The sequence below is a fragment of the Chiloscyllium plagiosum genome, unplaced genomic scaffold (genome assembly GCF_037043375.1).
Source record: "Chiloscyllium plagiosum isolate Xiang-an unplaced genomic scaffold, Cpla_swu_hap1 HiC_scaffold_36, whole genome shotgun sequence".
Classification (NCBI taxonomy): Eukaryota; Metazoa; Chordata; class Chondrichthyes; order Orectolobiformes; family Hemiscylliidae; genus Chiloscyllium; species Chiloscyllium plagiosum.
In genome coordinates this window covers 33,104,209-33,119,210 of record NW_028270174.1, presented here as the reverse complement: position 1 = coordinate 33,119,210, position 15,002 = coordinate 33,104,209, and the positions used below count along the sequence as shown (strand labels likewise).

At 38.2% G+C, this 15,002-nt stretch overlaps 1 protein-coding gene across 4 annotated transcripts in view; it reads left to right on the top strand.

The window, feature by feature from the left end:
- LOC122539387 (la-related protein 1B-like) overlaps window positions 1-11,193 on the top strand; it is a 114,393-nt gene extending 103,200 nt beyond the window's left edge. For 3 of the 4 annotated variants that reach the window (XM_043674174.2, XM_043674172.2, XM_043674175.2), the window contains exons 17-20: window positions 1,048-1,192; window positions 7,823-7,932; window positions 8,183-8,310; window positions 9,285-11,193. In XM_043674174.2, the coding sequence (XP_043530109.2) occupies window positions 1,048-1,192; window positions 7,823-7,932; window positions 8,183-8,310; window positions 9,285-9,533 (632 nt within the window). In that variant the 3' untranslated portion in view covers window positions 9,534-11,193. Of the gene's footprint in view, window positions 1-1,047; window positions 1,193-7,822; window positions 7,933-8,182; window positions 8,311-9,284 lie in introns of those variants that run through there. The other variant, XR_015753331.1, reaches the window with a different exon arrangement.
- The last annotated feature ends 3,809 nt before the right edge of the window (window positions 11,194-15,002 follow it).

Here is a 15,002-nt window from a genome sequence, read left to right as displayed (position 1 = left end):
GTTTTGATTGAAATTTGCTGAACTGTTCCTCTGTAGAATCTCGTCATTATAGTTCTGGTTTTCTCTTGAATTTGACTTCTATGCATTGCAAAAGAAAATTTCAATGAGCTAAAGCATGAACCATTTGGCTTGTCATGAATAAAGTAGCATTACATAGCACTAAACTATCCTTTTTCATAGGATTATCCACCAGAAGAATTCTTAGGTTGTCCATCACACATGCACTGCTCAAGGTAAAACATATTATGTGAAGGATGCTCTTCAGCCCTAACAAATCAAATTTATTTATAAAAATTCAGAAAGAGTACTGAAGTAGGTTAACTCCATAGTACTTCATTTCTGACATGCGTAAAGCTTGTGACTGTTGAATCTGAGTGAAATGCTATGCAGGAACTTAATTCTTCTTTTGTGAGACCAAATGATGTTGATTACAAAATAAAGTACAACTCTTTCTGGGATTCAAAAGACATCTGAATATCAAATGGGTTATTTTCAAGCTCCAGACAACGAGGGATGAATTTTTATTGTCTAGTTTTAAAAATGTTCCCTAATGGGTCAGAATAATTATCTATTTCGTCTGTTCTCAATCTAAATAACCTTCAGATGTCATCAACTTGTGCAACTAACTACTGATTAACAATTAATTACCTACTGAACGAGGTAAGACAGCTAGGAAACAGGCAAATGTAGATGTCTGTAATCGGTGTTTTGTACTGAATATAAATCATAAGTTGCAAAGCTGCATCATAGCCAGTTTAAAGCTAAAGTGTTAGGCTTGGTTCATTGTGTATGTTCAAGACTGAGACCAGTAGATTTCCACGTTAAAAATATCAAGGGATTTGGGGTTAGTGAAGAAAAATTGTGTTGAATTAGAACATCAACCATGATCTTGGTGAATGACTGAGGAGGCGCAATGAGCAGAATGGTCTCCTACTTCTATTTCTTAAGTGACATTTGAATGCACTTCACACACTCTTTAAACGATTCAGAAAAATCACAAGGTGTTTGGAATGGTACAGATCTAATTGCATAACATTTCCTTTTCAGAGAGGAAGAGAATAGGAATTGGACAGTCCCAGGAAATGAACACCCTGTTCCGTTTCTGGTCCTTTTTTCTCAGAGATCACTTCAACAGGAAAATGTATGAAGAATTTAAACAGCTGTCCCTTGAGGATGCAAAAGACAATTACAGGTATAATCAGCAGTGAATAGTTGAATATGAAGAACAAAACTGGACTAAAAGATGGAAATTCTTCCTAATTCAGATAAAATGAAAGATTTTTGTCCTCACAACAAATTTATATTTTTTAATATTCATTTAGATAATACAACACCCCAAGGTACAAGACAGTTGTTTAGCAAAACCAAAATTGTGACTGTAATGCAGTATTGGAGCAGGTTAGCAGAAGCTCAATCAAAATGATTAGGTTGGAAGAGATTTAGGGAGGAAGCTAAGCTGAAGACACTATGAAGAAGCAGTACAAGTTAGTAACTAGTTAAATAATACAAATAGACTGTTTGTTTGGGTTGTGGAGTTTGTGGAAGTAATTGGAATCTGTACACTTGGTAAATGTCAGCAACTCAACTTAGACATTGTTGCTGAACTTGAGTCCAAACTGTAATCTGTTATGGGACATAGGAGGAAGCGTTACCTGGGCGAAAGTCAAGTAGTCACTTTGGTTAAGATTAGATTAGATTCCCTACAGTGTGGAAACGGGCCCTTTGGCCCAACCAGTCCACCCCGACCCATTTCCCTCTGACTAATGCACCTAACACAATGGGCAATTTAGCATGGCCAGTTCACCTGACCTGCACGTTTTTGGACTGTGGGGGGGGAAACCGGAGCACCCGGAGGAAACTCATGCAGACACTCCGAGAACGTGCAAACTCCACACAGACAGTCACCCGAGGCTGGAATCGAACCTGGGACCGTGGTACTGTGAGGCAGCAGTGCTAACCACTGAGCCACCGTTGAACTTTGTTAGTAATTTTATAAAGGAAGGTATACAAATGTGAGTCAGGCATGAATTGGAGATCACCGATTCAGTTCCTTTTGGCAAGCATTTAAATAACAAAGTATTTGTTACCTGTGTGGATGGATGGACAAATTGATCACATCACAGAAGACTGTTTAATTGAGAGGAAGTAAATGTGACAGCGAAAATAACATTTTTAGTTAGAGGGTTGCATACTGTTCTATGCAGCTCAGAAGTATTGCCTGCCTGGTATCGAGGTTAGAGATGTCTCCTTGTGGCTTGTGAAGAACTTGCTGTGAATGTTGTGGTGATTCATATGAGAAACAACTACATTTGTGGAACTGGGAATTATGCCCAAGCAGGGCACTAGCACAGCACTGGGGAATGTTGGGAGTCTTTCTAGAGGATGGGCTTTTCTTAAACCAGCCAGTACAGAAACTGACCGTGGCTGTTCAAATGAAAGGATATTTGGAAATTTTAAGGTGGAAATATTCCAGGATTTACACCACTTCAGAGACAACAGAAAAAGTGTATCTGCCTTTAAAGTGTAGGATTGTAATGCCAAGAACAGAACATAACAAAGACATGTAGGCCATTTGACCCTTGAGCCTAATCCACTTGTAATGTAAATTGTAGGATTAATTTTTGTATGTTTGGGTTGCTATTGGGTGGTATTTTGAGTAGATAACTCGTGGGTCTTCTGTCTAAGTTAATAATTAACTGAACTTTTTATAGACGTGATTTTAAAAAAAAATATTTTGACACCTAACTTGAGTTTTGTGAACCACTAATCAACTATTTTAAATTTTAGAGTGTTTTGCAACCCAACAAGGTAAGTAGTGAGGCCTTATGGTTTGTGAGTGACTTCTGGCCTTTTTATTTTAAAGCTTAAGGGAGACATCTGTAGCTTAGAAGGAGACCTTTGTAGAACAGTCTTATGAAGTCCATAGAACAGGATGGTTGTGTTGACATGGGTTCCCAAGAAGGGAAGGATATAGTGTGACTTTTGAATGATAAGTTGGTGTTAGTCCTAGACTGTAAGAGCTGGGATAAAAAGAGGTTACTTCAAACTGAATACGTTTAAACAGGTGTGTGACAGCTTCTTTCTGGAGCTATCTGTAGGAGGAGTCACAAGTGATTCAAAACTCCAGGGGTGTTGGAATCTGGGACTCTGGTGTGAATACAAAGGAGTATATTGGATTTATACTTTTACAGTGTATTTAAAGATATTTGAATTTATATTATATTATAAGATGGTTTGGTTTATTGTATCTTTTTATTAATAAACTTGTTTTATTGTTGAAGAAAAAGCTGCAGCAATGCCTCCTTATACTTGTAAGAGACCACTTTTGACATTCAAGCCAGCTTCCTGTCTGGGATCTGACTTATCTGATAAATGTATCAACTGGACTCAAATCACAGTATTAGAAGATTGTGGTTGGTCTGATTGTGGTTTTAACTCTGCTGCTTTTCTGCTCCTAAATCCATTACTCCCTTGTCTGTCAAAAATCTGTCCATTGAGCCTTGAGTGCATTCTATGACCCAGCCTCCGTTGCCTGCTCGAAAAGAGAAATCCAAAGGCATGAAAGATATTCCACTTAGTCTCTATAAATGGACCTCTTATTTCTAAACCGTGCTTCCTGACTCCTAGAGTTTTTTTTCCTCTCTCTTTCTCTCTATCCTGTTCTTTCTCTCTCTCTCTCTCTCTCTCTCTCTCTCTCTCTCTCTCTCTCTCTCTCTCTCTCTCTCTCTTTCTTTTTCTCTCTTAACACTTACAGTGCCGTTGGCATCGATCTTTCTTTTGTTTCAATGACATCACTTATTGCTTCTGCTAAAGTTTAGTGAGTATAAGCCCTGCTTAAAGTCCTGTAAAGTTTTCACAAAATGCATTTCACTGCAGATGGGTAGAATTAGGAAGCAGGATCCATCCTGGCTTTCTAGGGAAGTTGACGGTTGTTTTGGTTTTTGCATTAAATAAATTGGGAATGCTGTGGTTCTGTTCGCCGAGCTGGAAGTTTTTGTTGCAAACGTTTCGTCCCCTGGCTAGGCGACATCATCAGTGCTTGGGAGCCTCCTGCAAAGCGCTTCTTTGATGTTTCCTCCGGTGTTTATAGTGGTCTGTCCCTGCCGCTTCCGGTTGTCAGTTTCAGCTGTCCGCTGTAGTGGTTGGTATATTGGGTCCAGGTCGATGTGTTTGTTGATGGAGTTTGTGGATGAATGCCATGCCTCTAGGAATTCCCTGGCTGTTCTCTGTCTGGCTTGCCCTATGATAGTAGTGTTGTCCCAGTTGAATTCATGTTGCTTGTTGTCTGCTTGTGTGGCTACTAAGGATAGCTGGTCGTGTCGTTTCGTGGCTAGTTGATGTTCATGTATGCGGATTGTTAGCTGTCTTCCTGTTTGTCCTATATAGTGTTTTGTGCAGTCCTTGCATAGTATTTTGTACACTACATTAGTTTTGCTCATGTTGGGTATCGGGTCCTTCGTTCTGGTAAGTTGTTGTCTGAGCGTGGCTGTTGGTTTGTGTGTCGTTATGAGTCCTAGGGGTCGCAGTAGTCTGGCTGTCAGTTCCAAGATGCTCCTGATGTATGGTAGTGTTGCTAGTCCTTTTGGTTGTGGTATGTCCTCGTTCCGTGGTCTTTCTCTTAGGCATCTGTTGATGAAGTTGCGCGGGTATCCGTTTTTGGCGAATACCTTGTATAGGTGTTCCTCCTCTTCTTTTTGCAGTTCTGGTGTACTGCAGTGTGTTGTGGCCCTTTTGAATAGTGTCCTGATGCAGCTTCGTTTGTGTGTGTTGGGGTGGTTACTTTCATAGTTTAGGACTTGGTCTGTGTGTGGCTTTCCTGTATACCCTAACAATGTAGAGCAAAACGAATGTAGGCTCCCAAGCACTGATGATGTCGCCTAGCCAGAGGACGAAACGTTTGCAACAAAAACTTCCAGCTCGGCGAACAGAACCACAGCAACGAGCACCCGAGCTACAAATCTTTGCACAAACTTTGAATAAATTGGGAATGTTTTTAAAGCCACCTAAGGGAAACTAAAAACTACTTGATAAATGGGTGGAGAAGAATGGAAGTAAATTAGCCAAGCGTATTAGGGAAGAGTGTATCTAAAATAAATCATCCTTTAGAGGCAGGGGACAGGGGACATTTTCATGGAGAATGAAGAAATGGAGTCTAAAAGTAATGTGTCCAAGTTTGTTTATTATCCAAATTTAGATGAAAATATATGCTGAGAGAAGGACATAGCTGCAAAGAAATAGCTAGATTACGTGAGTTGGCAACAAGATGGCTGATGATTGGGGATGAGAGGTGGGAGAGGAGAGTAGAATGTGTGATGCTGTTCACTTTGGTTTTATAAACAGCAAATCAGAATTTTTAAAAAGGCATGTCTTGTAAAAGGAGCACAAAGTTAGCAAGCAAGCTTTGTGCATGGGAAATTAAGTCTCTGTAACTTGATCTTTTTATTTTGAAGAATCAGGAGGAGCATGGATAGGATAAGTAAACAAGGTCTTTTCCCTAGGGTGGCTGAATTCAGAACTAGAGGGCATAGGTTTAGTCTGAGAGGGAAAAAATTTAAAAGGAACCTTAATGCCAAGAGTGTGGTGCGTGTGTGGAATGAACTGCCAGAGGAAGTGGTGGAGGGTGCTACAATTGCAATATTTAAAAGGCATCTGAATGGGTATATGATTAGGAATGGTTTAGAGGATACGGGCCAAGTGCTGGCAAATGGGATGAGATTAGGTTAGGATATCTGGTCGACATGGACGAGTTGGACTGAAGGGTCTGTTTCCATGCTGTACATCTCTATGACTCAAGTAATAAAGAGGATTGATGAGAGCAGTGTGAAGAACCTGATTTATATGGACCTCAGTAAGGCGTTTGATAAGGTTCCTCATGGTAGACTGGTTAGCAATATTAGACCACATGGAATACATGGAGAACTAGCTATTTGGATGCAGAACTGGCTTGAAGGTAGAAGACAGAGGTTGGTGGTGGAGGGTTGCCTTTTGGCCTGGAGGCCTGTGACTAATGGTGTGCCATAAGGATCAGTGCTGGGTCCACCTCTTTTCATCATTTATATAAACTATTTGAATGTGAACACAGGAGGTATAGTATGCAAGTTTGCAGGTGATACCAAAGTTGTAGGTTCATGGATAACAAAGAAGGTTACCATGGAACATTAGAATATAGAACATTACAACGCAGTACAGGCCCTTTGGCCCTCGATGTTGCGCTGAACTGTGGAACCAATCTGAAGCCCATCTAACCAATACTATTCCATTCTCATCCATATGCCTATCCAACGATGATTTAAACGCCCTTAAAGTTGGCGAGTCTACTACTGTTGCAGGCTGTGTTCCACACCCCTACTACGGAGTAAAGAAACTACCTCTCAATTTAAAACTGTCTCTTGCTAGCCATTGCTATCCAAGGAAAAAGACTCACTGTCCAGTGTATCTAACCCTCTGATTATCTTGCGTCTCGCTTAAGTCGCCCCTCATCATCCTCCTTGTTACTGAAAACAACCTCAAGTCCCCTCAGCCTTTCCTCCTAAGACCTTCCCTCCATACCAGGTGACATCCTAGTAAATCTCCTCTGAACCCCTTCCAAAGTTTCCACATCCTTCCTATAATGGTGTGACCAGAACTGTATGCAAAACTCCAGATGTGGCTGCACCATTCTTTTGTACAGCTGCAGCATGATCTCCTAGTTCTGAAACTCAATCCGTCTACCAATAAAAGCCAACTCAGCGTATGCCGCCTTAACAATCCTATCAACTGGATGGCAACTTTCAAGGATCTATGTACCTGGGCACAGCAATCTCTCTGCTCATCTACACTACCAAGGATATTACCATTAGCCCTATACTCTGCATTCTTTTTGCTCGTTTCAAAGTGAATCACCTCACACTTTTCTGCATTAAACCTATTTGCCATTTCTCAACCCAGCTCTGCACCTTATCTATGTCTCTCCGTAACCTACAACATGCTTAATCACTATCCACAACTCTACCGACCTTAGTGTCATCCGCAAATTTACTAACCCATACTTCTACGCCCTTATCCAGGTCATTTATATAAATGACAGACAGCAATGGATCCAAAACAGATCCTTGCGGTACCCCACGAGTAACCGAACTCCAGGATGACTATTTCCCATCAACCACCTCTCTCTGTCTTCTATCAGCTAGCCAATTTTTGATCCAAACTACTAAATCACCCTCTGTCTCATGCCTCTGTATTTTATGCAATAGCCTACCATGGGGATCCTTATCAAACACCTTGCTGAAATCCATATCCACCACATGAATCACCTTACCCTCATCCACCTTCTCAAAGAATTCAAGGTTCGTGAGGGACAACCTACACTAAACAAAACAGTGTTGACTTTCCTTAATCAACTTATTCCTCTCTAGATGGTAAATCATATTTCTTATAACCTATTCCAACAATTTACCCACAACTGAAGTAAGGCTCATAAGTCTATAGTTACCAGGGTTGACTCTACTCCCCTTAGTCATAGAGTCGCAGAGATGGACAGCATGGAACCAGACCCTTCGGTCCAACCTGTCCATGCCGACCAGATACCCAACCCAATCTAGTCCCACCTGGCCAATATCCCTCCAAACCCTTCCCACTCGATAAAATGTAAGCTAAACTTGACTTGTATGAACCAAATAAGTGAATAATACAAGATTAAGATTTTTAATAATTACTGTCAGAATGAATGCAACATTTGAAGCAGTGGTGCTGTACTGCTAGTCGAACTTTTTTTATTGTGTTAAGTTTAGAATATTTGACTTGTTTCCTTTTATCATTCCCCTTTGGTTTTTAATTTTTACAGGTATGGGTTGGAGTGCCTGTTTAGATTTTACAGTTATGGACTCGAAAGAAGATTTCGACATGATATATTCAAAGATTTCCAAGAAGAAACTGTAAAAGACTATGAAGCAGGTAACTGTCAGTCCAAAATAATAAATACCAACTAATACCTAGCTTTCTGTACGTAATCTGTGGTTACATTACAGCAGAAATTCATTACTTTTAGAAAGCATTTCACAAATACAAATGGTAAGAATAGAAGATTTATTGATCACATGAAAATGACTCAGCATTCAGTTCCTATGAAGAAATTTTAGTAGTCTTGTACTACAACTGAATCATTTTCGATCCAAATACTGACTTTTGAGTGCTTCGCTTTCAGGCCAACTCTATGGATTGGAAAAATTCTGGGCTTTTCTCAAATACACTCAAACAAAGAATTTACCGATTGATCCCAAACTGCAGGAATACCTTAGTAAGTTCAAGCGACTTGAAGACTTCAGAGTTGATGTGAGTATATTTAGCATTTGTTTTTCATTAGTTACAGAAGGTGATTGCTTTGTTACTTTGAAACATTTTGAACAATTCCTTAGTGATTATAATTAACTCATTTGTTTATCACTCAGCATGTGTTTCCAAATGATAATTGTCGCCATAGAATTGAGTCACCTAGGAAGATTGGTTTTGTGGAAATGTATGCTTGCTTGGGTCACAATCATCTTCCATTCCTACTATTGTCCAGGCTAAATTTAGAAATGCGTTGCATCTTGGCCCATGGTGCCTATGTATTTAATATGTGCATATTATGAATCGGGATTTGTACCTAACACCATTTTGTTTTGGTGTCACAGAAGTTGTCTAGGGTTCATATTTGGAAAGGGCATTGTCTCTTGTGCATGTGCAATTACAGGGTGTAACACCTGTTGCCTTGACAAAATTGCTTTGGCCTGAATGTAGCCAAACTGCATGCAGGGTAATCTACGAGGACCTGCCATATATAGGTAATTTTATTGTGAAAGTACTTCACTTAATGTGGAGTGTTTGAGGTTCAGGATTGTTTGCTTGGGTTCCACAAATGCAATTAACTACTTCTACCACCTTGTCCCAGTCCACTGACTATTGACTCAATCACCCCCAAGGCCTACATGAAGACCAATATTAGCATTATAATGCCTGAAGTTGAAACCTTTTTTTTTTTAAATATTCTGTTGCATTAAACTGAAAAATCGTGCACACTGTGTTTCTGCTTATCTGATCTCTTAAGCCTGATCTTCAGCCAGAAAATTATCCTATATTTTAATCTGGTTGGTACGATACACGACCATCTTGAAGCTATTAATGTGTTTGCAAATATTCTGCTTGCATGCTTCAGCATCGAAAGATAATTAGTATTTTACTCAAAAGTTCTGAACTTTCCTTTCTAGTGCATAATGTTATTATACTTCTACTTTATTGAAACGTTCTTAAACATTACTTTTTATTAGCCCCCATTTGGTGATGAGGTTGGTCGAAAGAGACGTTCTTCTGGAGCTGATGACAGTGGTCGTAGAAGACATCAACCAAATGCCTCTTCTAGTAAACCAGTAAATGCTGCTAAACCCTTACTCACCAATAAGTCTCAGGTTTCAACAAACCCTTCGAAATGGGATGCATCATCTGGGAAATCTGAGGACAATAGGAGCCAGAATACTGCTGCCATGACTACCACTGAACCTGAAACACCTGAGAAATAGACTTTCTGCATTACATCTCCCTGCTTATACAAATCGCATCAGTATTTTAAGCTCAAGGACCTTGTCCAGTTTTTTAGACTCAGCCTCAATGAAAGAAAAAAAACTTGAAAATATTCATATTACTTTCAGTTTTGGGGTGGGAAAAACTAAGTCCAAGTTTTGAGCTTTCAGCCAGCTGTTTGGAGAAGAGGAATTTAGAATCTAATCAATTTGTCACACCCCTCATTTTGATTTTCAAGATTACCTTGAACTACTGTTTACAGAAACGCATTCCTGCACAATATGCAAAAATTACACATTTGAATTTGGAATGCCTTACATTTCAATGAGGATTCTCATACTTCTTAAAGAAGAAAAATTATTTTTTAGTCCATTACCATAGTGCTTTTGCAGCCAGTTCCTCCTATTGTTATTATTGATTTTATATATATATATATATCTATATATATATCTATATCAGAGTACATAAATTTATTTCTGGGAAGTGTACAATTGAAATTGCTTGGGTAGGGAGAATAAAATCTGGAAAGAAAATCTTCTACATCCAAGATGGTATAACCAGGGTTGCGACATAATTCAGTGAATTATTCAGTAATTAACAGTGTGTTGAAAATGGTTGTGAGGTCTGTTTCCATACTGTAGGGAATCTAATCTAATCATCCTGGATGCAGTGTGTTTTAGGTTTAAAGCAGTTGGTTACACAGTTATTGACAAATTTTTAGTGGAGATTGTTACAGAGTGACTTGGATGGTTTGGGCTTGAATGAAAGTATAACTAAAGGAGATTGTGCAGCTTTTTAAAAATGGTCTTCTGAATCACTAATATCTTGCACTGCTTAAATTATCTACTGCATCTTTTTATGCAGATGAAGATAAAATAACAGATTTTTCTCACTTCAGGAGGTACTGGGGTTTGGTTTTGTTTCATTTATTTTATGCTTAGTGTGCTTTCAGTAAAGCACTACAATTGATTTGTAATTTTTAAAATGCCATTATACTGTTGTAAAATGTTAATTTTTTTTGTGGAAAATTTACAAAAAACAAGTGCTCATTTGCTGAAGTGGTTTTGCTCTTAGTAATTATTAAGACAGTGTCATTTATTTTAAATTATACTTAGCAGGAGGGGTGGGTTGCTGGTTTATCTTGAAAGGTTTTATTCACATTTGTGAAAATTACTGGAAAATCTTCAAAATCAGACGCATTTATTGTATTTAAAGATATAGCATCCTAATACAACCAATGAAAACAATCTATTGATCTTCCTATCTGTTCAGACTTGAATGTAAGAAAGTTTGGGCAGTATACATTATTTACTGCTGCTAATCAGAGGGCTAGAATGGACAGTAGCAGTGTGGAATCCACATAACTATCATTATAAATATGCTGCAGCTGTACATCATTTACTTTGCTGAAATAGCATGCATATTTTACCTTAATGTGTAATCCAGGCTTAAACCCAGCTGAACGATGCAACTGTAAAATACTTGGATGAAAGATTGTATATACCATTTAAAGTAATCAGTTTAGAATATTTACCCTAATTTTTTTTTCATCTAATGAAATAAGTGTGCACATCTAGCATTAGCGTGTGTAATTTGTGGCAATCTTCTCAACTTTTATAAAAATGCATATAAAAACATTCAAAATCAATCAAAATTTAACTGGTTGCACTGTGATTCTTTGGAAATTCATTTTACAGAGGGGGAATACTTAACTATCACTGTTCATTATTGTCGGCCAAGTTTTAAAATTTTGAAATGCAGGTACCACTTTGCATTATGTTTCTGAATTTAGTTTAAGATTGTTACTTTCTTTTGATTGTACTGTTTATATTGATTCCCAGGCCTTTGTCAAAGCTACTCAAGCCAGACACTGGTAGGTGTGGAAAATGTGATTTTTATTGTACTTCAGTTTCTGATTTTTTTTTTTCCTTTTTAAATGGAGAAGTGCCTCACCTTTATTGCTGCCTAACCAGATCTGAATAGTCAGTTGAATTTGTCATAGATTTCCTTTTCCGGTCACTATGTGCAATCCAAAATATTTACAGCAACATCTTGGGATGCTTCTGCGTCTACTGGAATTTCAACATCATGTTAATCATCCTTTGTTACCACACAGGACTTGGTAATGGATTATTTTGTGAATTTCGGTTCCAAGGATCATATGAATTGTGTATGCCTATGATTTCTGGTACTTTGATGTAAAGGTCAGTGGTGGAAGAGTATAATGGTGGAAAAAGCGTACAGTTTGAAAAATAATTTGCTGAGGCTTTTGACAGTTTTGAATTAATGGTGCCTTGATAAATTTATGAAAATGTACTTCTAAGAGCTGAATGTATAAAAATTGTACACCTGTAAATACATTATCACTTGTACACATGCCAAATCATGTGAGTTTTATACACAGGAATTCGATGTATTTTTCCACCGATCGTTAGTGTACTTCAGTGTTTTGAGAATCATGGATCAGGTGAGCATTGTAAAGATTTGAATCTGGTGCACAAAAGTTATTTCTATTTTGACTTTATTGCAGTGGATTTATTTTTCTTGGACTACAAATGCTCCCTCACATGCCACTGGAGAAAGTGGGTCAGGTAACCTTTAAATCCATATTGCTATTAATTAGCATATATCTGAATTATTGTTAAATTCTAAATTTCAACCATATACATGTATTTATTTACCATTAAAGTTAGATAAAATTAGCCCCATAAATTCAAACCTGATAAATGAACAAATTAGTCCAAATAAGACTATTAAGTTAATTGCTTAAAAGTGAATTGGCAGGGCATATTTTGGACACTTCAGTAGGTTCAATTTCCTGAAATCTGTTTTGTAACAGTCTGGAGGTTTCCGATTGAAGAACCAGTGTGTCTGTAATCTCAACTGCAATCTTTTCCTGGTTATAATTAGAGATCACTGTCAGTTTTTGAAATGAGCAGATCTAGCATAACTTCAAAACAGTTCATTACAAAAGACCTATAATAAATCAAAACACTGGTTAGATTCATTTTTAGTACCATTTGTACAAGTCACTTTGCATTGGTAACATCTATTGTCTTAAAAGCCCCTGGTATTTCCTGAATTATACTCTGCAGTACTGTGAAACAAATATTAGGTAACTTATAGATTAGTGGCAGCAGGGACTTCTTTCTCGCGTAAATTCTTGTTTCTATCCAGGCTGATTCTATATCTTGATCTCTAGTGCCAAAATCATTTCTCACTACAGCGTTAATGTCTTCCTTTACTAACAAAGTTACATTACCTCCTATTGCTTTCTGTCTATTATTCTGAAATAGAGTATTCTTTATATTCAAATCCCAGATCTGGATTAGTCTCCATAATCATGCCCACTTTCCTTTATTATTGGTGTTAACTCCTTTTATTCTTAATGCTGTGCATATTCAGATACAAAGCCTTGAAGTTTGTCCTGTTAACAATACTCTGCTATTGTATGATTCCTTGGTACAATGTGATGTTGGCATGCTCTGTCCTTCCATTTTCTGGTAACAGCCTCATCCTGAACTTGCACTCCTACCTTCTCCTTGTACTTGGAAATTTTTTAAATTCTAATTTCCGACGCAACTTCACTCTTCTCCCCCTCTTCTTTACTGCCACCACCGCCATACCGCCTTCCTTCCCCCCGCTCCCGTAACTCTCCACTTTCATTTATGCCCTATCAGCTGTCCACTTTTCAGCAGTTTCATATTCAAACATTTTTTTTTTAAAAAACATACTAATCACTTCAATGGAACTGAGATTCCTGATTATAGTAGTGAAATCCAGAAATTCTTATGTAAATTATTTTTTTTAATTAGCTGGTTTTTCTAACCAACCTACTCAGTGTTGGCATTACACAACTCTGAACCCAGGCCTCCTGGTCCCGAGCTAGAGACATTACCACTGGGCCCATAAAATGTTGCAGTAGTTGTCTGAAAATAACAGACTTTTCAATGGCTCCCTGAAAAATTCTGCATGTATCTTGCAAAAGTCCCATGCTTCAGCTCTCATTTTTGTAGCCAAAAATTTGTAAAGATTAACGCGTAAGTCAGTACATAGTCTGAGCAGGCTAGATCATAGCATGTTCTCATGACTGTACAGACTTAAACATTGCCAGTTCCAGGCTAAAGTGTTTGTGTACATCAGTTAAATTTCACAGTTTGATTAATTTTTAAACTTTTCATGTCTTCAGGCTGGACAAAATGAGCTTTATATAGATTGCACAAACTAAGTGGGGAGCATCCTCCAGATCATTAATGGCAAACAAGAGATCTAGACTTCCAGAGAATATTTATTTGAAAGAAATTATCCTCCATTCACTTGCATATCTAAACTGGTTCTGGGTCCCATCAGAAATACATGAATAGATTTCAGTTTTTGCTTGGTGGGAAAGAACTCAAACATATAGATGAGAAACTACTGGACAGTTATAGCCATTGTCATATCATCTTTGACCCTGTTCCACTAGCACAAGTGCCAAAATTCACTTCAGAGATGTACGTCTACTGACCAGTCGAGGACTACATCATGGTTAATCAAAAGTTCAAAATGCTTGTTGTCCAAAGAATTTGAAATTGTCCCCATGCTCTTGTCATTGTGTCTCCAAGAGGGACAGCAAAATTATTTTTTTAATATTTGTTATTCTTCTATAGATTAACTTCCATGGTTGATTTTCTTTTGTTTGTATTTGGATCAATTTATGCTTTCCGATGTTACTCATTTCTTTCACAATTCCCTCTGACCATTCCCAGATACACCTGTTTCTTATACTTGAGCAACAAAGTGCTACTAGGGAAGAGCCTGCTCTGGCTGGAATTTAGCAGTCAGTTGAAGTCTATTAGAACAGAATGACTGACATCAGAATTGTTAAAATGGGGCACAATCCTTTGAGGGCACTAGTCCAAGCAAACCTGGAAAAAGCTTTGTGCAGAATTGTTTTACAACCATCCATCATAGCAAGGTGCTAGCCTTTGTACTCTATGCTGCTGAAATTCATCACTTTTTGATCCTGAATGACATTTCTAAACTCCTAACTAGACTTGAGTGCTCCATTTATGGCAACATTTCTGCATCCATCAATCTGTTCCACCATAACCTCACCTCCACTTTGATTTCTTATGCCCTACTGAAACAGCTGCTTTCTCACTGTGGCTGTGTTACCCTAGTGTAGTCCTCATCTCTGCTCCCTTAAATTCAAAGGGTGCAAATTTGACTTTATCACGGCAAATTTTACTATTACATAGTCCTAGTTATTAAATGACTAGTGGTTTTGCTCTCCCCTCTCATCCTACAGCACAGCATCAGGCCCTTCAGCCCTCCAAGCCTATGGCAACACATTATGCCCTTCCGTAGTAAAACTCTCTTCTTCAGGATCTGAATTCCTCTATTCCCGTTCTATTCACGTATTTGTCCAGGTGCTTCTTGAATGCTGCTATTGTGTCTGCTTTCAGTCCCACCTCTGGCAGCATGTT